Raw genomic sequence first — 22,520 nt, forward strand, 5'->3', positions numbered from 1 at the left:
ATAACACATTACAGTTTGTGTCTTGATTCTATTTACGCATGCTTTTCTTGCAAATAAAAAGCTTACCATGATGCTTGTCTCTCCAACAGCACAGTGCTTACTGCGTGTAATAAATCATAGTAATAACGTAAAACAGCCTTCAGTTTCCAACAATACTCAACAAAGACTGCTACTGCTGCTAACCAGCACCATGCATCTATTCAAATAACACACGGACAGCTCTGTGAAATCTTTTGGCCTTTTGGGGAATCGCGCTCGTTCCGTAGGAGTTTTTCGCGCTAAATCGCAGCTGCCCAATCAGAGCCGTTCACTTGTAGCGGTACCGCTGCTACACCGAACAAAATGCGCTGATTACAAGTGTTTCCTTTTGGATTACTTTCCTTTTGTAAGTAGAAAAGGTTAAGGCATCTAATAACCGAAATACTATTTTACAGTTTTAGAAAGCTATACCAACATATAACTGCTGATATAAAGAGTTACTGTTTACTTGCGCATTAGCAGCTGTCATTTGATATCAACGTATCAGACAAGCTAAAGCTAAAGCTAGCATTTTTAAACAAAGGAATTAGCGTTATGTGAATAGTTTACTGTTAATTTTCAAATATAATTGTAGCCTAAACAATGTATACACGTTTTACACAAAATGTATAATTTCTGCTGCGGTTGATGATGCTCTCTCATTCATAATGATTACTTTTCTGTTTAATTAGTTAACAACTAGCTTAGGTAAAGTCAGCTAATTTCTGTCTTGCTTATTCTGCATAAATTAGCATGTTTGGTTGCTCTTTATAATAGGCAAAAGACTTAAATAGGCAAAAGACTCTAAAGTGAAGGCACATCATTTCAAAAGATGTCACTCAGCCAAAGCAATCGGGTATGTAAATTAATGTACCAATGGTTGAATTATGACAGTAATGCAACCACTGTGTAGCATCTTTCTTGTATGTTTGTGTTTTGTTTTGTGTAACAGTTAGAAACGATCCTTGAAGTTGCTGCTCAAACCTTGCATATCCAGACACTTAATGGTTACCTACAAAGGGATTTTGATAAAGGCATCACCATACAATGTTCTCAACAGATTCTTAACAAACTAGATAAATTTATTTGCAAGGTGAGATTAGTTAATGAAATTAATTGAATAAAGGTATTGAAATGACTGTATTGACATATGGTATTCAAAATACAAAACTAATTTCTACAGAGTTTAGAACAGGGCAATTCTCCAGCTGCCAGTTTGGGTTTTACTGTTATTTACAAATGTGGCAAAAACCTGAAACTACCTGGAGGCCAAGGACTGTCTGCACTAATAGCAAATGGATTGGTTAAAAAGATAAGTATTTATGTATCTATCCTATTGTTCTAATAACAAAAGAATAGTACATCTACATTTGCTATTTTTGTTTTCTGTTATGCACATGTTGCAGTGGTTTGAGAAGTGCCGACAGTTGTGGGTTCTTGGTGGTTCTTTGAGGGATGAGCTCTTGTTAAATCTAGCAGAGGACTTCTTTGATGCTTTAATGGTAAGCTCATATGAATTAAAGTGTATAATATTACAGTAATATGTTTTGTTAATATTTCCTATTATGTTTCCTTTATTTCTCGTTTTGTAGGAGGTTCATGATTCGGGAAATACAGGTATGAATAAGTTGCTACATGTGGTATATTCTATCTACTCAGTAAGTTTAGATTCATTATTTAGAAAAAAATATGAACATTACTAGAAAAAAAGTATTGGTTGTCTATGTAATAACTACACATATGCGAATCTTCATCGGACAGGAGCCGTTACAGTTACAGAGTCCTTTCTCTATCCCATTGGTCACATCGCTGTTGACCCCCGAATCTACATCCTGATTCAGAAAGAGGTTAGAAATGTGTTATTAACTACAACTTTGTGAAGATGAAATTTAGATGTTGTGTGTGAATCTATGTGTATTGTCCCATTTGACTATAATTCAGTATATGAATATATTAAATACACATTTGTCCAAAGGCAATACATAAGTTCAACCTAATTTTGAACAAAATCCCAATTGAACTGAGGAAAGATGGGAAGATTCTGCGGTCACAGGAGGCGGCAGATGTCATGTATATGATTAACTAATCATTTTAAAGATACTGTTACTATAGAGGAATGCTATTAACATGATAATCTTCATTCTCTTTGGGTTGTACAGGTCCAAACTGGCCAGTAGGATATTAGATGGTGGTGGTAAGTTGTCAAGCTCCATTTTTTATGTTTTGTTTTTTTAATGCATGGAAATCTTTATTATTATTATTTTTTTTTAAATAATGGCCACAGTCCTGAAATTGGTCCTGTAACACACTGTAGTGGTGATTAAAGGTTAACATGAAACTTGCAAGACTTTGTGATATCTGAACTCAGAAACTAAAAGTGGTTAAAGGCAATGGAAAGTAGTCTAAGAAACCTCATGAGAAAAATATCTTTGAAACACTGAATTGGAATGGTTTTGTTTCAGATTATGACTTCCAGACCACTCTGATGGAGGCTTTGTGCCGAATGGCCACATGTGAACAGAGGAAGCAGCTAGCAGATCACTGGTTCACCATGGAGCACGTGTCTGCAGCATTTGTCAAAATCAGAGACAGCGAGTTTGAGACGGTATTTAGATGTCTTTAGGTTATATTTTTTAAGAGCAAAGTTGCATTGTATCTTCTAATTGATTTCAGGATTGTCGTAAGTTTCTCAACATGGTCAATGGAATAAAAGGAGACAAAAGAAGGTGAATGGACTGTAATGCAAATATGATTAGATTTGCAAATATTGTCAAATTCAACAGCTGTAATTTACTCAGTTTTGGTCTTTTCTAAGTGTTTTCTCATACCCATGTTTGGAAGTATATCTGGACAAAAATGAGGTTAGCATGGCATCTATGTTTTTTTTTAGGTGTTTATTGCACCTTTTAAAATGATAATTTTTCTGTCTTAAAATAAGTTTTAATAAGTTAATGTTCCATTTGTCCATTATTCTGTTATTAGCTGTTGATGCCAGCTGATGAGAAGCTGGAGGAATTCTGGATTGATTTCAACACTGGCAGCCACAGCATCTCCTTCTACTTCTCTTTGCCCGATGAAGACACACAGGTGCAACAATATTGAAGCATTTTGCAAAATAAGTTAGTTACACTTAGAATTTCTTCATATTTAGGAAGGACAGTGGGAAATTATGTGTATAAATGAGAATGAAGTCAACAGTTACACTGTCAAAGGTAATGAAGAAAATGGCGGATACATTTGTTTAGAAATTATTTAGACTGTTGTTGTTTTGTTTTTGTTTAGAAGAGGGCAAGAGGAGGGTGCTGGAGCTGGACCTGTCTGAGGTGGTGGTCATGGGCTCTGTAGAGGGGTCCTCTCTTACTATTCACTTCAGCTGTGGTCTAGAAATCCTGCCTGTGGTTCAGAATGTTTTTGGCCACAATAAAAACACGGTAGGTCAACAAAACATGTGCACACTGTCTACCGTAGTAGCCGTACTAGTTGGGAAGAGATTCATCTCCAATTTCTTTCTCCTGAGCAAAAAGAGAAGATCTCAGAAAAATAAAAGAAGAAAAAAAAAAGTATACAAAAATAATAAAACTATTGGTTGGTATGATGTGAACCAATACTTTATTTATAGAGTTAAATTGAATTGAAAAAATACAACATTTTGGGGGGGTTGTGTCTGAGTAAACCTTGACCCTCACTTTGTTTACTGATCAGGTCTGGGTTAGTCAAACGTCCACGTGCTTTAGTTTACAGTTGTAGCCCCATTTGACCTCAGATGTCTTTAGTAATAGATCACTGTCTCCAAAATTAAAATATTTGAAAAGGTGTGAATAGACATGTGATATCAAGCCAGAATGCATTTAGTAAGTCATCAATCACTCAGCCTATGTAAGTATTCCTTGTGTAATGAAATTCATAACATATTTGTGTTGGTGCCAGGTCTGCCTCGTGTGAGTTTGTATGATCCAAGGGGCGGGTTCTAGGCTTGTTTGAACATGTGCTGTTTGTCTCAGGCTTTTGTAGGGAAGACAGGAACGTCTGTGGTGAAGACAACCGTTAAAGTGCTTATGGAGAACAGTGCCACCTCTCAGGTAAACAATGTAACAGTGGGCCCTTATACAGTATTTACAATAAAAAATAAAAGCTTACTTGTGTCATAACTTTTGAGTGTCAAAGTATATAATTATAATGAATCCTTTGCTCTCTCAGATTATCCCTGAAAGCCAGATGTCCCTTAGGGAAAGTGACAAAAATGTTGCTCCCATCAAGGTAAACTGCACTCATAACAAATAATAAATTACTAAATAGTGGGTATATATCATGCCACAAAATATAAACAAAAGGGCTGAAGTATTGATACCACAGTTACATTACAAGCAATACAAACCATTGTAGTTAATATGACAAACACACTGCAATAACAAATTTATATTATGCAACTGCAGCTCCCCATATGCAGTTAAGATTATGGCCAGAAGATGGCAGTGTAAGAAAAGGAAAACCAGCTGTTGTCAACAGTTTTATCAAAGTGTAGAAAAATAATTTGATTGAATTTCTTACCTATTGTAAATTGAATAATCTGAAAAAAAAAAAAGTTATTTATACGCCATGCAATAACATGTAGATGGTGCATACACATGCTAACAATGAATGTTACTTTTGACAAATGTTGTTTGTGACAGATGAAAACTCCAGCCAAAAGGAGGCTATCTGAGTCGATCACCTACATCAGCAGCAGTGGAGGTGGCAGTGCCAGGTCTGTCTCTACTGTTCTGCCTGCAGGTGTGTAACTTTGGAGCTGTTAAATATATCATTCATTATTGTGCTTTACCTTAAAAATTATATTTATATGTATATGTTTAAAGGCAGATGTAAAGGGAAGACCTCTCTGGAGATGGTCTGCTCTGTTGAAAGACCAGGACCTAATTACTTTGCTGAATTGAAAACAACAGCAAAGACTAACTCCACCCCTATCACTGCCAGAAGAGACAGTGGAACCCAACAGGTTTTCTAATCAATTATTTTTTACACCGCCAGGCTAAAGTTATCATGCAATTCTTCAATATATGTTTCTGTTAATATTGTAATTTTCAGAAGTATTGAGACTAACAATCATGAAAAGCACACATTTATGTATTGGCCACTTTTTTGTTTTTATGGATTATAATGTGGAGAACAAATGATATAATCCTCTTCTATTTGTGAACATCTTGATAGCAACAGATTTTACTCTTTACTGTCTTGTTTGTGTTTATTCTAAAGAACATATCTTTAACAAAGGCAAGAAGTACAGTTTTATCAGGACCAAGTGAAGACAAGCCTCCTCTGGGTGTGTGATCTGTCTATAATAAACTTTAAACCAACAATAAAATTTTCATATTAATTTAATCTTTTTTCTTTCTCTTACAGACAGTACTTTTGTGCCTGACTCACAGCCCACAACTGGCAGAAACATGTAAGTATTATGAAATGTCTGTAATGTATGCAGATGTATTCAATCCGTGTGAATAGGAACTCTCAGTCTTCTGGTGTTTCATTTTAGTTCATCAAAGTGGCACAAATATTCTGTCTCTGATATGCTGATGATGCCAACACAGAAAATGTGCTCCCTGCCAATATCTGGTAAGAACATAAAACAATTAAACATTATTGGACATGACTATGATGTTTTGGTAAGCAAACACAAAAATTACAAAACATTATTTTTCTGACTGAAACTATATAGTAATCTGTAATGATTAAAACAAAAAAAAACAAATTAAATGTCCAAATATTGTTTATGACTAATACAGAAATAATAACTAGACAATGGAAAAGGTGCAGGCGGTAGAAAACTAGACAAAGCCTGTACACTTACTCCCAAATTTTATTTAATGAGTGACAACATTTCTATCAATACATCTTCCTCAGGTCTTCCTCACGGTTCTCTCCGTGTGCCACTGTCATATACATTCAGCCCGCTGATTGGCTGTCATATCCAAGAATGAGCCACAGGAAGTGTACACAATATAAACTGTACACGAGGCAACCATTACCCAGGTCTAAGAAGTACAAAAAAAAACAACTCATGTTTGAAAAACTGTCTTTGATATATGCAAACAATGTAAAGGCGCAGCTACTTATACTTACAAGCTGATGACCTAGAGCAGGGGTCTCCAGCCTGTAGCTCGGGAGCTACCAGTAGCTCTCCACCTCCTTCCATTTCGGAATTATACATATTGCCCTGAATAACTCAAATTTGATTGATTAAATATGCCTAATTTGCTTTGTAAATGTATAGTTTTGATGGCTCATTTTGTACACTGATAACTGGATAATGGGTTATGTTTTATAGAAGTCTTAACTGTACCTCATCTTTGGCTTACCATGGCTCTTATATTTACAACATTTCTGGCGACCGCTAAAATGAGTAACTCTCTGGCATTGATAGCATATCACATATAGCATGATAGCATATCACAAGACGAGTGTCTCCAATGCACAAAAGTCAAACTGCTCAAACGGGAAGACATTGAAAACATCCTAAGAAAGCACTGGTACATTGTAAATACAGATCCATCATTGCAAAATATATTAGATTTAGACTTAGACAAACTTTACTGACTTTATTGAAGGGAAATTATTTGTACAGAGTAGTTCACTTATCACAATATATAATAAAGAGAAAAAAATATTAATGGTTATAATAAATTCTAAGAAGTAGTAAAAAAGATAGCAAGAGACAGGTGTGAAATAAGACATAATTATGCAAATGTATATGTACAAGTCAATAGAAAAAAAAAAGAGGTCATAGGAAGACAATGATATGATTATTGACAGGACATAGGGTTATCTGTTACATAAGGGTGAGTTCAATTCAAGGAGGCTCCATCTAGCACAGAAGACTAAAGATCTGAACAAGGAGCAACATTAGAAAAGGGGACCTAAGAAATCCTGTAGTTGCTCAGATGTACTGGGATAGAACAGGTGAAGAAGAAGAGGGGATATCAACAGGCTATCAAAAGTTTTTATATTTATTCCCTAAAAATGCTGGCCCCTGGTTGCTTGAATCAGAAATATGAAATTAATCACTTCTTAAAAATTTGTATTTATTTTTATATATATTGTATTTACTTTCCTGATGACAACTATTGAGTGTGGTATTATGTACAGTTTATATCGTGTGTACACCTCCCGTGGCTCATTTGCCAACCAATCAGTGGGCAGAAGGTATTAATGGGGGTGGCACACAGAGAGAACCATGTCCTGAGGAAGATTTAATGATCTCATTAAATACAGTTTGGGAGTAAGTGTTCAGGCTTTGTCTCATTTTCTTTGTCCACTGTAGTGGCTAATGTCAGTGATGTGTGCAGACCTACACTTCTTGTGTTAAAAGTGAAGACTAAACCTATAAACAAACTCAAATTAGATTTAAATTGCTCAACTAAATGTGTAATACATTAAATAGAATACAACTAAATTATTGTAAGTTTATTTTGATATCAATAATATTATCACATTTTGCAATAATATGTAATAGATATAATAGCAATAGTACTAGTAATAGTTTAAATCTTTTTTAATCTTTCAGTATCTCCACCAAGTTCAGCCCAAAAGCAGGCGTGCCCCTCTTCTGCACAACAGACATCTGCTTCATCCTCTGGCCCACTCCACCCTAAGCATCTCCATGCCAAGCTCACCAAGCGCCTGCAGCAAGTGCTGCATGAGAGGAACCAAGACGCCCCTTCTCAAAACGCCGTGGCCCAAAAAAGAAAAATGTCTGACACCAAAGAGGACTGGCAAATCAAGAATCCGACTGATGAGTGTGTGGGACTTGCTCTTAAAGAGAAAAAGTCTCAGAGAAACAGCAAAGCCAAAGCAAAGGGTAAAATCAAGCCCCAAATGGAGGAAGAGGGTGTTGTGAAAGCTCTAGGGAAGGCTGCAGAAGAGAAGATGTCCATCTCAGTCAAAAGTGCTGCTGTTTTGAGTAAAGAAAAGGTACAATATTACACAATACAAATATGGGGGGTACATCTTTGACACATAAATCTTTTTCCCAGAGAGATGAGGAGGTCACTGGTAACATGGTGAAGCACATCTCCAGTTATTATGAAGGCAATTCGCTGATCAAATTGAAGGGAAACAAAATCAACCAGTGTCTAATACCACCACTTATTGACAGGTAATTGCATTAATTACAGAAAGTTATTGCATACTACAGACAATATAACAATGAATTTGTGTTTTCTTAAAGACCTTTTTTCAACATGAAGTGGCACACGTCAATGGTAAGTGAGTTTATTTATTTGTATGAAAATGAGACAATGTAAAAGGTAAATATTTTGTTTTTGTTTCAGGGAAATGTCAGAACTTTGGCCAAGTCAAACAGCAAACACAGCAAAGAAAACAACAAGTCTACAAGACAAAGGTAACATTTTAAGTGAATCATTTACTTTTTTTCTGAAACTAAACTTTTCTCTTGTTGTTCAGAAAAGATGTTTTTGCCTTCAGCGTTGATACACCACAAAGTATTGGGGTAAACAGTAATACTGATTTTAAAAAAATTTGTATTCATCTTGTTTAGGCATAACTGAAATCTTTTATTACAGAGAAACAAAGCCATCACATCCTCTACATGCATCAGGTATGTGTTACATAAATGGTATAGTTTTTGCATTTTGTTTGATAAGCTTCACTTGTTTCTATTTTGTACAGAAGTGTCACAGATGAAGAGTCAAGACTTCCCAGCACAAAGAAAAAGGAACAGCCACCCCCCAAAGTATTCTCCTCTATATAAGTCTAATTTGATTTGGTGCATAATCCTGAAACTATCAACAACAGCAAAAAAGATTTCTGTAAATGTGATATTTCTTTTTTAGGCCAAGCGCTACGTGAAGAAGCATCTGTTCAGTGACACTGACACTGACCGCGGCACCACAGATGTTAGCTGGCTAAGAGAGTCCAGCAGAAAACCCAAACCCAAAGTGACCAAGTACCCCCGAGCTGCTCCTGCTAAAAGTAAAGTGGTACCTGCTCTACCATCATGTGAGTGTTAAGTCACAAACCACACAATTATCCCATCCTCAAATGTGTATAACTTCTTTTTTATTCCAACTATTCACCGGATTTACCTACAGCTTCCCCTGTACCTTTAAAAGACAAAACTAATGTGAAATCAATAAAGGTAAAATCTGTTCAAAAATCTGTCAAACTGCAGTTTTCAAAGTGACCATTGGTAGTCACTGTTCTATAATAGAAGGCTGTGGCCAAACCGCAGCAGAAAAAGGAGAAAGCTGCTCCAGCTGTGAGAGAAGCTCCAGCTCCCATCAGGAGGCCCTTTAGAGCAGCAGCCCACACCTCTAAACACTACAAGGAGACAGACAGCGACGAGAGCCAATCAGAGTCTGAGCTTTTCAAGGCAAAGCTTTTTTATTAGTAATTTTATAGTACTAGTAGTTAATTATGAGGTTCAAATAGTGCAAATATTAAAATACAGTTCATACATCTATTTTTCAGGTCATAAAATCAGATAAACCCAACGAAATTCAAGAAACAAACAAGAAAATGAAACAGCAATCTAGAAGCTATGTTGAGCCTGAGAGCAACAACAGCAGCCAGTCAGAATCTGAGGAGGAGCAACCATCTTTTTCAAAGGTAGAAAGGATTTGTCAAATGGGCTTATATTCAAAATTACTTGATTTGCATTGCCTTGTGATTACAAATAACCTGCATATTTATTAGATTATTTTGTAAAAAAAAATGTGAAAGAGTTTACTTTCAGTTGTAATAAAATAAATATAAAATGTTTGCACAAAACCTTTATCGTTAACTCCATACATTATTTTTGTGTGTGTGTGGAGAAGCAACACACCAACACTATTGGCAATTGTTCATTTCACAAGTGTTTTACAGACATTACAAGACTTATTGACTGCATAACCTATTGTCCACTCAGCTTTTTAAAAATAAAGACTAGGACAAAGTCCATTAGCATTAACCTGTCTAACTTATCTACTGTGACTTGAAAGATGTGCAAAGGTCAATAGTTAGTTATAAATGTATTAATACTTGCAGGTGTCATCAGCATTCCTTGGGGGTCTGATGCTAATTGTAGGCACTGCTCTGACGGCTCTGTTTTACTAGTTGGACTTTGTTTTAACACAGACCACAAAGAAATTTTAACTTGGAATTACAGATGATTTTGATTTGAGCTGTTAAAACAGTCCCTATCAAATAATATTACAGTTAGCCATTCTCGTTCTCCCTTTTTTGTTGAAAAACAACACTTTTGTTTTCTTTTAATGCCTTATTCTAAACTTGAGTAAAACTAGTATGAAGGCAGTTGTCCAGGGAGGAATATTTGAACTGAGGGTTGATGAAAGAGAAAATGGGGAACACTGTGTGGTTGATGTTGGTGATCACCAGCTGGTCCAGAGGGGTGAGCTACGACTGTGTGCATGTGAACATTTTGTCGAAGTTTGTTGCCCCTTTGCCGCACACTTTGGGTTTGAATGGCGGCTGGATCTCTCGGTTCTGGAGGAGGTCCCAGTTGATGAGTCGGAAGAAGGTGTGCTTCCGAATGTCCTGCTCATCAGTCCTTTACAAAGATTTACTGCTTCATGGAAAAGAGCCCTGGGATACCACACAGTGGACTCCACAATGGACCTGAACAGGTCATCTTCATTTTCTCCAACCAATGGAGACTCTCCTACCAGCATTTCATAGAGAAGCACTCCATATGCCCACCAGTCTAATGACTGTCCATATGGCTGGTATTTAATGATCTCTGGAACAATGTAGTCCTGGTACCACAGAAGGTGCACGTAGTTTCTCTGCATATTCTCCTTGCATATGCCAAACTCTACAGTCTTGATGTGTCCCTTGGAGTCGAGCATCACATTGTCTAACTTGAGATCTCTTTAGATGATCTCTTTACTGTGAAGGAAAAAGAGACCAAGGGCAGTCTCTGCTGCATAAAACACTGCTCCTTAAACTTGCCAACTTGTTGTATATGGTACGTCAAATCTCCACCATTTACATATTCCATAACAAAGTACAGACAATCCACTGTCTGAAAGTACAAGTGTAGGTATGAGAGGAAGGGCGGTTTGTCCTGGAGGGCTAGCACCCTCTTCTCCAGCACTCAACATCATTCTCCTGTATCACCACGTCTTTCTTCAGACTCTTTATGGCATACAACTCCTCTGTGCCCTTCTTCTCTGCCAACATAACTTTGCCAAGCACAGTAAGGAAGGAGAAGTCACTGAGTTGGACTTGGTTCATGATGGCAGAGGGCAACTGGACGGTGGAGTCAGTCTTTCCTGGGCTCATCTTGACTTTCTCAAATTTTTGCCTAAGTTGCTCATTTCCATCAACTTCCTGTGAGATTGGAACATTGTAATACTCGCCCTCCTCCTGGGACAATAACTTATACCAGCCACAGACTGGAGACTTCAAGAGCTCTGAGACTCCAAAAGCCAGGGATGCCATAAAGTCATTCCTGGTGCCACGGTCCCAGTCCCACATTTCGACAGTCTGCAGTCCTTATTTGATGGCTTCAGTTCAGAAGTGAATGTCTCGTTCCATCTCTGGTTGAGGCTGGAGGGGATGGTTTTGGTCTTCTGCTTTGTCTCATTTTTGGGGTCTGGTATGAGTTTGAGTTTAACATATGGATCTGAAAGTCCATTAGGGTCCATGGGAATGAGGTTCTTGCCCTCGCCAATTGTGATCTGCATTTTATGATCACTGACCTCCACCTTCAGGAAGATTCTGCCTCTCCTCTCAATGTGGTTGGTCCCACACATATTGGGCACATTGGTCATACACTTTTTGTGTTCATTCATATCACAGGAGTCACACTTCATCCCTTGGTGACCACACAGCAGCGACCCACAGTGGTCACAGAATGTGGCGCTGCCATAGATGTGCATCTTGAACTTGTGCTTTGCTCGAAGGTCATCTGTGTCAGGCCCCTCATCTGCCCCCGGGCAGCAGAATATGACAAGTTCATGGCACTGCTGGTGGACCACAAAACCACCACCACTCTGACCTGCAGCTGTTGGTACGAAGGCAGTGGAGAGTTGACTACAGTCACTGTCCCTGTGACTGAGGGTTTTTTCTGGCTCCGCGTACAGTGTGCTCTACAGCATCACAAACACACACTGATCCAGTACCACTTCAGCTTCATATCTGAACATAAAGTTGCAATGTTCTATATGTTCCTAATGGTGGAATATTTTGACGTTATCATGACACAATAATTAATGCATACAATAGCAAAATATTGTCTGAAAATTGCCTGCCTGTGATCAATTTAAGTGTTTATGGTTCTGTTTAGCTAGTTTATCACTGTAATTTTTTGTGAGATACAGTACAAATCAGATCACTTATTGTAGTTCCAGCTCAGCTCTAGTTCAGATTAAAGTCTAACAAAGCTTCAGAACAGAGCCTACAGTTAACATCGCACAAAGAAATCATGATTTGTATAAGTATCGCACTGTTGATGACATCAGCTGCAAAGTATTAATAGTGCTAATCTGAGCAATGACTGTGGTGTTATATTTTTGCATATCATTTTATTTTGTGTTTCAGCCAAACTATGTTGTAGACGAGATACCAAAACAAGAGAAGAAATTAAATGTGAGATCAGAACAAGCAAAGAAAAAACTAAATGAGGAAAATAAGTATCACAAAGCTTCGATAAAGTCATGTGAAAAGGTGAGCCTATTTTTGTAAGTTGTTTTGAGCATACTGTGTTCAATGTAAATGTTAAATATTGTTCTCAGCAGCAAAGTTTTATGAAAGGACTTTTAACTACAGGCTTTGCCTGTTTGTTGCTAGCATTGTGGGCACTGATTTAACTTTTCTTCTTGTATTCTCCACTAAAGCCTGTAAATGTTCTTAAAGAAAATGCCAATAACTCGACCCAGAAGAATAGAGCCCCAGTGAAAGAACATAGTGGGACATTGAAGGAGCCCTGGGCCCAACGCCAGGTCCTGTCCCCACCCCCTTCTTTTATTGAGAGGATGAGATGTAAGGCCAGTCACACAAATCACTGTTAGGTCAAACTCAGTCATTTTATTGTCCACAATATAAAAAAACTACTTATAATTACTGATGATCTGTATTTCAAATTTGATAAATATTCAAATAGTTTTGTTGCTGACCATTTTTTATATAGAAATGAGAAGAAATTTATTTTATGATGACCATAAAAATGTATATTGATTGGAGATTAGCTCTATAAACCTGAGAGTTAATGTTTGAGTAGAACTAGCCATATTACATATAGGTTTCTAAATTAGCCTTATGGTACTATTCAGAATCAGGTTTCAGAAGAAACTGGGTTTCTTGTTATCTAAATGGCTGTATTCACCTCTCACCTTTAAACTGGATATGTATCATGTATATATTGACCCCTGTGTCCACCAGCTGTTTGAGCATCTGTGCTTATTTTCATTTGTTGCAGCTGCAGAGCGGTCAGGCCCAAGCTTTGATTTGCCCTGTTCCCCAGTTTTGAGCCTGCAGGGGTCCCCTCTCACCGTGTCCCCAAACCCTTATGCCCCATCCCCCCTCATGCCCACCCTGTTGCTGCCCAAACTGCGCTCCACAGTTATCAGTGCAGAACCGTTCACAACGCCGTCTTTCTACAATGCAGAGAAGAGGAGCACCACGGGAATACAGTCCAGCAAGTCTGTGACCTCACTCTCCTCACTCAACCACAGTGGCCACAGCAAAGCCTGTGGAGCCATTAGAACCAAAGCAGTCCAGGTAAAACTACATACTTTAGATTACTTTGTGGTCTCATTTCCAACTCATGAATAGGAAAATACCAGTATTTTTAACATTACAGTTAAATAATAACACAATAATAACACATTCTATATTGTTAAGATCCTGGGTTTACAACATGTTTTTATTGACTAGGGGACTGCATAATATATATATTTTTTTGCTGCTTTTCAGTCCAGCCAACATGCAGAAATTACTTTTATTAAGCAGATTTAGCTTGTGTTCATATTTACACAAACACCACATTAAAATTGGTGTCTAAATCCAGAGTCTAAAACTGGAATTATACCTGAACTAGATCAGGACTAAATCAGGAGTAGAACAAGACCAAACCAAAGTCTGTATCCGAAATAATCCAACTTCAAACCAGGACCAAACAAGTACAAGTAATGTTAAACTTTTAAAATATTATGATAATAATTACATAAAAGACTCATTTGAATTTCATTTTACCACTTAGATTAGATTGATTAGATTAGAATTGGCCTCGGTCAAAAAGAGTATCTACTCCATCTTAAAAACCTGTGTCACATTCATATATGACTGTAGAAAGTTAGCAGATACTAGATAGATATAAATGAGATGGATATTATAGTAGATGCGAACAGATACTATCCTTATATTTTATTTCTGCATCTTTTTTTTTTGTTACACACCCTCTCTGTGGTATATTGTCAACTATTACCTTGGTTCCTAACATGTGCCAGATAAAAACGTAGATTTCTACCAAGTGGAATGTATAACGTCTGACAGCACAGTGTGAATAATGGCCACAAGAATGAGCTGTGAATCACTGGATGACTGAAGCCTTCAGAGCAGTAACCTGGAAACTGAGGAGTACAGGCCCATGACCCAAACAGAGCCGGTCGAAATTCCCACACCAGACGAGATTTCACGAAAGTTTCTGCTGCTAAGCTGTAATTATGTATTAGACACATTCTCTGAGGAAAACAAAAAGTTGATTTTGAGTGATTGAAATGACCTACATAAGTCAGACGTGTCTTTTAATAGCTTCTCCATTTTTTTCAGCAGAGCGTAATATTGCATTATGGAAAGCTTTTACCCTTTTATCATTCACTATTACTAAAACTTGTGTGGCCATTACTTAACAAACCCGTCATAACCCATTTTTCTGTTTTATATTTCTAGAGTCCGGTGCAGCCGGATGTGTTTTCTCAGTCTCCTCTGTCTCTGTCGCGGCCCTTAATGACATCCACTCTGGTCAATCAGGACCAGGCCACACTGCCCTCTCTACCCCCCTCAGTGCCCCCCTCTCTGCCTCCCTCCCCGCTCCCAGAGGTGCATAGCAGCAGAGGCTCTCAGCACAGCTTGACTAAAATGTCTCCTGTCTCTGAGGTCTCTCTAAATTTTCAGTCCAGTAAGTCATCATTTACAGGCAAGGTTGTGGAGAAAGCCAGTGTCACTTTGAGGACAGAGGTATGTTGGATAGTAATTACTTCAAACTAACTGTAACTACACTAATTTACACCACCAATAAAGTCTAAAGTTATTGTGGTAAAAGAAGACAACTTTAGGTCACAGTATGTGACCTAAAGTTGTGTATGAAATGTAATTACAAAGTTTGTACTTGAGGTAGGTAGGAGAATTGTAATAAGTGTAGTGTAAAATAAATGAAAAAAAAGAACAAAGCCAGTACTGCTCAAATAGCTATGTTTAACTAGATTAATTCTAACTAGATTAATTCACATGATTTATAAAAAGCTTTAGTTTTGTACTAAGAAATTTGCAAATTCATTGTTGTAAAAGAATAGAACAAACCCATTAACAGATTTGATGGTTTTGAAAGACCATGATTGCTAGACAAATTTCACCTTAAAAATAAGACCCAGACAGCCATCTACAACACAGCACAACTGTTTACTAAGCAGTAATGGAAAGCAATTTACAACAAACAAGCTTCTAATAATACATACATATGTGACACCTCTGTTAGTCTTATTCCCAAAAAGTGTTGTTTTTATCAATTCATAAATGTAACTCAGCATGTTTCTTCTTTAATTGAATATTTGTTTGTCTTAAATTAATAAAATGTGTAACTTCAGAAAACACCATTAAGGAATGAAAGCCTCACCTCTATGGAGGATGTGGCATCAGGTAATACTTATAAATAAACTTTCTTCTGGTAAATAGTAGCTTATGCAGTTGCTAAACATAGCATTTGTGCCACAGGTCCCAGTCGTAAGAGACACAAGTCATACTCCTCGTCCAATAACTCAGATGAAGAAGACAAAGAACAGATGAAGAAAAGCAAAATGAGAACACAGCACTCTCCTCGAATGAAACCTAGGAAACTCTTTAAATCTGGTCAGTCTTTTCACCTTATTATGACCTTATTTTCACCTAGTTATTTTCCCATTCACTGCAGTGTTATCAGGTCAAGTTCCTTAAAGGTTTTATATGTAATGTTTCTGGTTGAGGGTCCGCCACCTGCTTGCTCCATGAAGCTGTTTAACTTAGCCTGGAAGTTCCAGAGTTGCCAGCTGTGGCATCAAATGTTTCTATCTCCAAGGACATAAACAGGTGACATCACAGATCAGTGTAAACGGGGGTGACCTGACTCACAATAAGAAAGCATGTTTATGTTTGTTTTTAACAACAAAATGCCTGCAATGAAATTAAGTAATTGTAATAGGTAAATTTAATACCATACTGTGGAACATTCCAGGCAAAGCAATAACATATTTATGGAGACAAGCAAGTAGCAGAAAAGTGGCATAGTGTACCATAAAATACAGTATTGTTGTAATCATAAGTATTCTTTTTGTTTAGTTTTTTAATAGTACATTGCCTCTTCAACCATCATCATTATCATAACATAATCACATACACATAAAATAATATATATTTTCACTTTTCCAGCATGTAAAGCTCAAGATCTGACAGAGAGCTGGAAAGACCAAAGCACCATAGAAGAGGCCAGCAGAATGAGCAAGCCTAAAGCTGCAAAGAAGAAGTCAGCAGAGGGAAACGTCAGTGTTAAAAAGAAAAGCGAGACATACATTCATGAAGACACAGGTAAACAAACTCAGACTTAAATACTCATTGTTGAGAACATTTGTTGAAACATTTTTGACTAAGGCTGTGTCTTGTTGTGTTCTAGTTTCAGCTGAGCACGGTGTGAGCCAGGTTCTGTCCTCCTCCTGCACAGTGGTCAGTGGACACTGGGATGCAGATGTGGAGGATGGCGAAATGGATGAGGATTTGGACACACCCGGACTGAACCCACGAGAAATGTGCCGAGAGTTCTCCTGCAAACTTCAGCAGAAGTTTAAGGTAGGACACTGGGCTGGTACAATGGGAAGCAATAATATGAATGCAAGTGAGAAACAGGAAACATATTAATGTAAACTGTAAATGTAAAAGTTACCATGTATTTGTGCATCTTATACACTATGAATTTTAGTACAATTTATTCTGTAAAAATGACCAGTCAGTGCCTATACCACCAACTATGGACCACTGATGACTTGCTGACTTGTGTTGGACACTCCGTTTACTTGAAGATCCAAATAGAAAGTGTTGTGGAACCACCAGACAAACTTTTTATTATAAATCATAAATCAAATGTTTTGCACTAGTCTCAGCTCTTTGATCCTGTTGTTCTTCCTGTTTTCACATGTGTTTTCTTCAGAGTCGATTCAAGATGGTGGAGGTTTACAACAAACACTCTTTGAAGACGGTCCAGCAGCAGATTTCAACAATCAATTCTGAGGTTGCCAAGCACAGGTTTGTCCCAGTCAATATTTAACAGTGTTTGTCTCTGTGTTTGTCTCTGCTCCTTCTTTGCTGTAATGTCCCTGTCTGTTTTTAGGGCGCAGGGGCTGGAGCAGGTGCAGAGGGTTCTTTTGGAGGAGGTCCATACACTGGAGCAGAACGACACTGTGCTGAAAAACATGGAGAACGACCTCACTGTGGGTCCTTCCGCCTGACACTGACTCACATGTCTCGTACAGCCCAAACACATGGCACAGATAAGCACACATATGGGAGACTTGCATAATAGTGATTTCAGGATTATTTGGTTACCAATATTTGGTCATCAATAATCGGGATTATAATCATATAATCATAAGAACTAAAAATAATATTTGTGGGATTTTAAGTAGTAAACCTAAATGCAAACTGCTCTTTATCTGTCATTTTAACTTCACATTTACTAGGGGCGTGGTAGTCAATTAGATAATGTGAATGACAGCAAAATAAGATTTTCACTGTTGTGACCAGAGCAGACATGACTAAAGAGGGTTTTCAGTGACTCACAGAAAAGTAGATTGTAGATTCAGCCTGTACATAGACTGGTGTAAATTACAGTATATTTCGTCATGGTAAAATTTTAATTTTAATTAAATTCAGGATTCATAATAAATTGAATCTGCCTGGCTTTTGAATTGACTTGTTTGTCTGCAAAAGGCTAATAAAATACTATTGTGAGACCTCCGATGTCAGGTCAGGCGAGGATTTAATACAAGTAAAGCTAAAGTAACAGCATTCTCTTTGTTTATGCTCATTTGTTTATATAATCTTTGGGAAACTGTGTATTTGATCACGATCTCCATTTTCAGATGCACTGGAACAAGCAGACCGTGGCCTTCTGCTCTTTACAGAAACATGAGAAAAGAAGGTAAACTTGGATGTGGTTCAGTCTGTTGGAGCACAGTGTCAGGGCAGGTCCCACTGACAGTGAACTCAAACACTCTGTCGAAGCATGAATAGAACTCTTGTAAAACATGGATTCAAGGAATTAGCTGAAAAATGTACTTCTCCTCAACAAAAGAGTTCAGCATCCACTGGTAGCTGCTATTTTGGGGGAAGGATGTGGCTCATACTTATTCTTATGACAGGGAAATTAACAGAATATTTAGTTTAGTAGTTAGTGTTTGTGTTCCCACTACAGATCATTAAGTATCTCAGTCTATACCACATCAAATATATGCTCCACATCTTTTTTTATTTTTTTAATAGTTTTGCCTCAGAAATGCTGTTCTTTGAGGGCCCCCTAAGACATATTGGTAAAGGTAATATATGGCTATTTAAAATGTTAACATTAACTTCGACTTGAAGGTACATTATGTAACTTTTCTGATTGGAGGGTGTACGACCTGCTTGTCTCCATAGCAATGTTACTTTTTTGCCTGTAGTGCTCCACTGTATAGCATTAAACCCATCTATATCCATGAGGACAAGCAGGTGAAGCTTCTATACAGTAGCTCAGGTGAGCTGGTCAGATCTGTGAAGAGGCGAGTCCACTCACAGTGAGAATCCATGTTATTTTAACTATTTTAACAGTAAAACTCTGGTAATTGAATAAATGCAAGATATACATGTTTAATGCTTTGCTGTCACTGTGGAAGATGCTAGGTGAAAACAATGTACACATGTGGTGTACTCTCCTCCAGAAAAGTTACATAGTGTGCCTTTACTCTCACAGTTTTTTAGGATTTTAATGAATTAATTAATTTGGCTTGAGACTCAGTTGGATATAGATGATGCAAAAACCCACATACCGATGCTAAAGAAGTTAAAGTTTTGCGTTAGTCAGTCAGATTTTATATTTGATGTTACTTGGTGAATGATAGTTTGATAAAATGTTTATGCGAATGTCTAATCAAGAAATAATAAATTAATTAATTAAATAAACCCATTGAACACTCACATATAATTTAATAAGAAGAACTATAAATAATAAAATATAACCCAAACTCCCCAGACCATAAGTGCTCAAGGACTGTAGCTTTTCCCTCCTGATTTGAGCTCTGACTCATGGACAGTGAGTCACAAGTCTGTTCATCTGTTCAGTATTGTCCTGTCAGCTCCCTCTATCACTGTTTGTGTCTTCACATTTGTCTGGTTTATCTGCTACTTATGTAAAGTTGGACCTCGGGGAAGTTTCTTGGCCTTTTTATCATGTTGTTCACTTGCAGAAGCCTGCCTGTTGTGTAAAAGTCCAGAAGTGTGAAAAAGAAAAAAAAAGAAAAGTCATTTTAATCTTATGGATTTTTGTATTAAGACTGAACTTTTAGGCTTGGCATGATAATTATTATATTGACTTATATATATATATGTGAACAATAAGTACAAGTATAAACAATATTTTTTCAGACTCATTAATCGCGTGCAGCTTTTCTTTGCACTAATAGGGCATTTGTTGTAGAATTAGGCCTGTGTAATAACATTTGAGCTGCAGTTGCTTGAATAATTAACATCTATGATATAGTATACATAGTATGTGCAGTGGGGCGCCAGTGGCAAAAAAACTGTTGTTGTGTCCTTAGGCAAGACACTTCACCCACATTGCCTATTATAAAAGAGGTGTGAGCGTGAGTGATGGTGGTGGTCGGAGGGGCCAATGGCGCAGATTGGCAGCCTCGCTTCCGTCAGTCTGCCCCAGGGCGGCTGTGGCCACAGTAGTAGCTTACCACCACTGAGTGTGAAGTGATTGAATAATGAACTGTAAAGCACTTTGGGTATCTTGAAAGACGCTATATAAATGCTATCAATCAATATCAATCATAGTAGAACTAACTACTTAAATGTTTTATTGGGCTATTTATCAGTAGTTTAAATGCGTTTCAATGTTGTGATGTTTTTCACATTATTGTGACAGACCTATAAACAATTACATCACGTATTTCTCAATTGCTAGAGTTTTAGTTTTGACATACTAAATTTCTTCTTCAAAATCTGATTGGTTTGTCGTTTCGATGTAAATTGAATACAATGGCCCATTTTGAAATGTACTGGAGAAATATGCACACATTTTTCTCATATTTTGTGTCCCTGTATTATGTGTGTTATGTGTGTGTGTTATGTGTGACTTTAACTTCACTTGATCTGTTTTTTTTTTAACCTTGTACAAAGAATGCATTTCCATTTTTTGGGGCTTGCATTGTGATCTTGCTTTTCATTTCTTCTTTTCAGAAACGATGTTCTGAGAAAAACACTGCAGAACGTGTGTCACAGCCTGGAGTACGAGGAGCGAGTTTTCACATCCCAGGTCTGGTCTGGCGCTTCACACTTACAGCCTCTTATAAACGTGTTGCCTACATGGTAATAATAGTCTTGCAATTAGCTCTTGAGACTTGCACTCTAAAACTGAGTCTTTATAAATATCCTACAACATCAACACCTCTGATGTGACGTTTCCCCCTTAAAGGCTCAACAATTTTGGGCACATTTCTGGCATTACAATTAGATTTGCAGTTCATGTTTTAGTAGTAGGAGTCTGTTCACATTTTAAACAAACACAAATACTAAAATAGGAACTGACTAGACTAATACATTTCTAATACTAATCACATTTGAGAACAAAGGTATGGATTTTTATGCAGAATATGATTTTTGTTTGTGGAAGAAATTATAGTACTTATAGTACTAATTACAGCCTTTTCGATTTCCTAATTGCGTCCATTCAAATTGCGATTTCAACTTGATTTCGATTTATCTTGCAGCTCTTGTTATTAGCTATAGGACGTGATTCTTATCTAATGGTTTATTATTATGTCTGAGTTCTGTTCAACTGGAGCCTGAGTTCTGCATTGTCACCGCTGCTGTGTGTTTTCAGATGTGTCTCATAAGGAAAGACATGAAGTCAGCTCAGGACAGACTGCTCACTGAAATGGTAAATATCTTTTATACATTTCAACACATTATATGCGTCATTCAAATGTCAAGATTTTTTTTTTTTTATAACTTTAGAATACAATTTTAGATGTGGCCATTTTGTTTGGCCATATGGTATTTAATGATCCAGTAATGTATGAATCAAGATGTAGCAGGTTGATTGTAGTCATAGTAGTCAAAAAAATTGCACTTCCTAAATTACACTTTAGGAAGTCATCACTGCAGTCATTTCCAACCAGAGGTGCAAGGACCAGAATGATCACATTTATAAAAATGTTTGTAGTAATTTAAAGCAATAAAATAACATAGCAATAATAATAAAAGTTTAATAGTAATAAATGACTATTTCCTAGTGAACAAATTACTATTACTAAAGGATCCCCAGTACACATCTTATGGGGTACTCAGAGTGTGGGACCAAGGTGTAAAAATAGTATGTTTTTGCAGTTGAACAGTTTTAAAGATCCTACTGTACTGTACTGTACTGTACTGTACTGTACTGTACTGTACTGTACTGTGCTTACATTTGTTTTTGTAATACATTATTATTGTTATAGCCAGTTAACAATTATATTACCTTTTGTAATTTTCTGAGCCTATCATTTACACAGTTTTCTATTTCCTGTTTATAGCACGAGAGAGAGATACAGAGCATCAAGAGAGGTCTACACGCCCTGTTTTTTCCTGATGCAACCAGGTTTTAACGTGAAAAATCCCTTTGAGCTTCTCCCCTCCAAGGTTTAGTAAGGCCATGTCCTTGCAATGACACAACTGATGGTCTGCCTCAAATATGCAGTTTTTATTTGAAAAGAATTATCTGGTATTTTTACGAAGTATTCACACAATCTTTCATGTTTTAATGTTCGGATTTTATTACATATTTTGGTTGCTCTGGTTTCGTGTTATCTTGATAATACAACAAATATGTGTTACTGCAAGTAAAAGTGAGGATTCTAATGGCCTGTTCTGTGACTTGAATATAGTTTATTCATATATTTATGCAAATAGGTTATGAGAGAGCTAATAAATTTAATCTGTAATAGTGTTTCCTATGTTTGCATTTTAATTGAGAGTTTTAAGAAAGAGACACAATTCTTACAAAA

General features: G+C 37.1%; 1 protein-coding gene across 1 annotated transcript; it reads left to right on the forward strand.

Annotated features, from left to right (window-relative positions):
• The first annotated feature begins 335 nt into the window (after window positions 1-335).
• Window positions 336-22,517, forward strand: sycp2 (synaptonemal complex protein 2). Its single transcript, XM_055165920.1, has 46 exons — window positions 336-385; window positions 796-874; window positions 971-1,111; window positions 1,202-1,330; window positions 1,416-1,549; window positions 1,778-1,865; window positions 1,994-2,088; window positions 2,178-2,212; window positions 2,481-2,623; window positions 2,692-2,744; window positions 2,834-2,879; window positions 3,001-3,105; window positions 3,170-3,230; window positions 3,301-3,449; window positions 4,020-4,097; window positions 4,216-4,288; window positions 4,687-4,788; window positions 4,872-5,011; window positions 5,269-5,335; window positions 5,416-5,461; window positions 5,549-5,628; window positions 7,577-7,983; window positions 8,046-8,167; window positions 8,240-8,273; window positions 8,343-8,413; window positions 8,476-8,521; window positions 8,595-8,629; window positions 8,704-8,764; window positions 8,865-9,030; window positions 9,123-9,169; window positions 9,242-9,403; window positions 9,502-9,639; window positions 12,577-12,702; window positions 12,873-13,017; window positions 13,454-13,755; window positions 14,926-15,213; window positions 15,840-15,891; window positions 15,967-16,101; window positions 16,657-16,812; window positions 16,898-17,070; window positions 17,429-17,523; window positions 17,609-17,708; window positions 18,360-18,418; window positions 20,716-20,791; window positions 21,359-21,415; window positions 22,050-22,517. Exons 2-46 carry the CDS (start codon window positions 851-853, stop codon window positions 22,119-22,121), a joined length of 4,914 nt encoding a protein of 1,637 aa, XP_055021895.1. The 5' UTR covers window positions 336-385; window positions 796-850; the 3' UTR covers window positions 22,122-22,517.
• Window positions 22,518-22,520: the final 3 nt, after the last annotated feature.

Source organism: Boleophthalmus pectinirostris, unplaced genomic scaffold (genome assembly GCF_026225935.1).
Source record: "Boleophthalmus pectinirostris isolate CB_2022bp ecotype Guang Dong unplaced genomic scaffold, ASM2622593v1 HiC_scaffold_8, whole genome shotgun sequence".
NCBI lineage: Eukaryota > Metazoa > Chordata > Actinopteri > Gobiiformes > Gobiidae > Boleophthalmus > Boleophthalmus pectinirostris.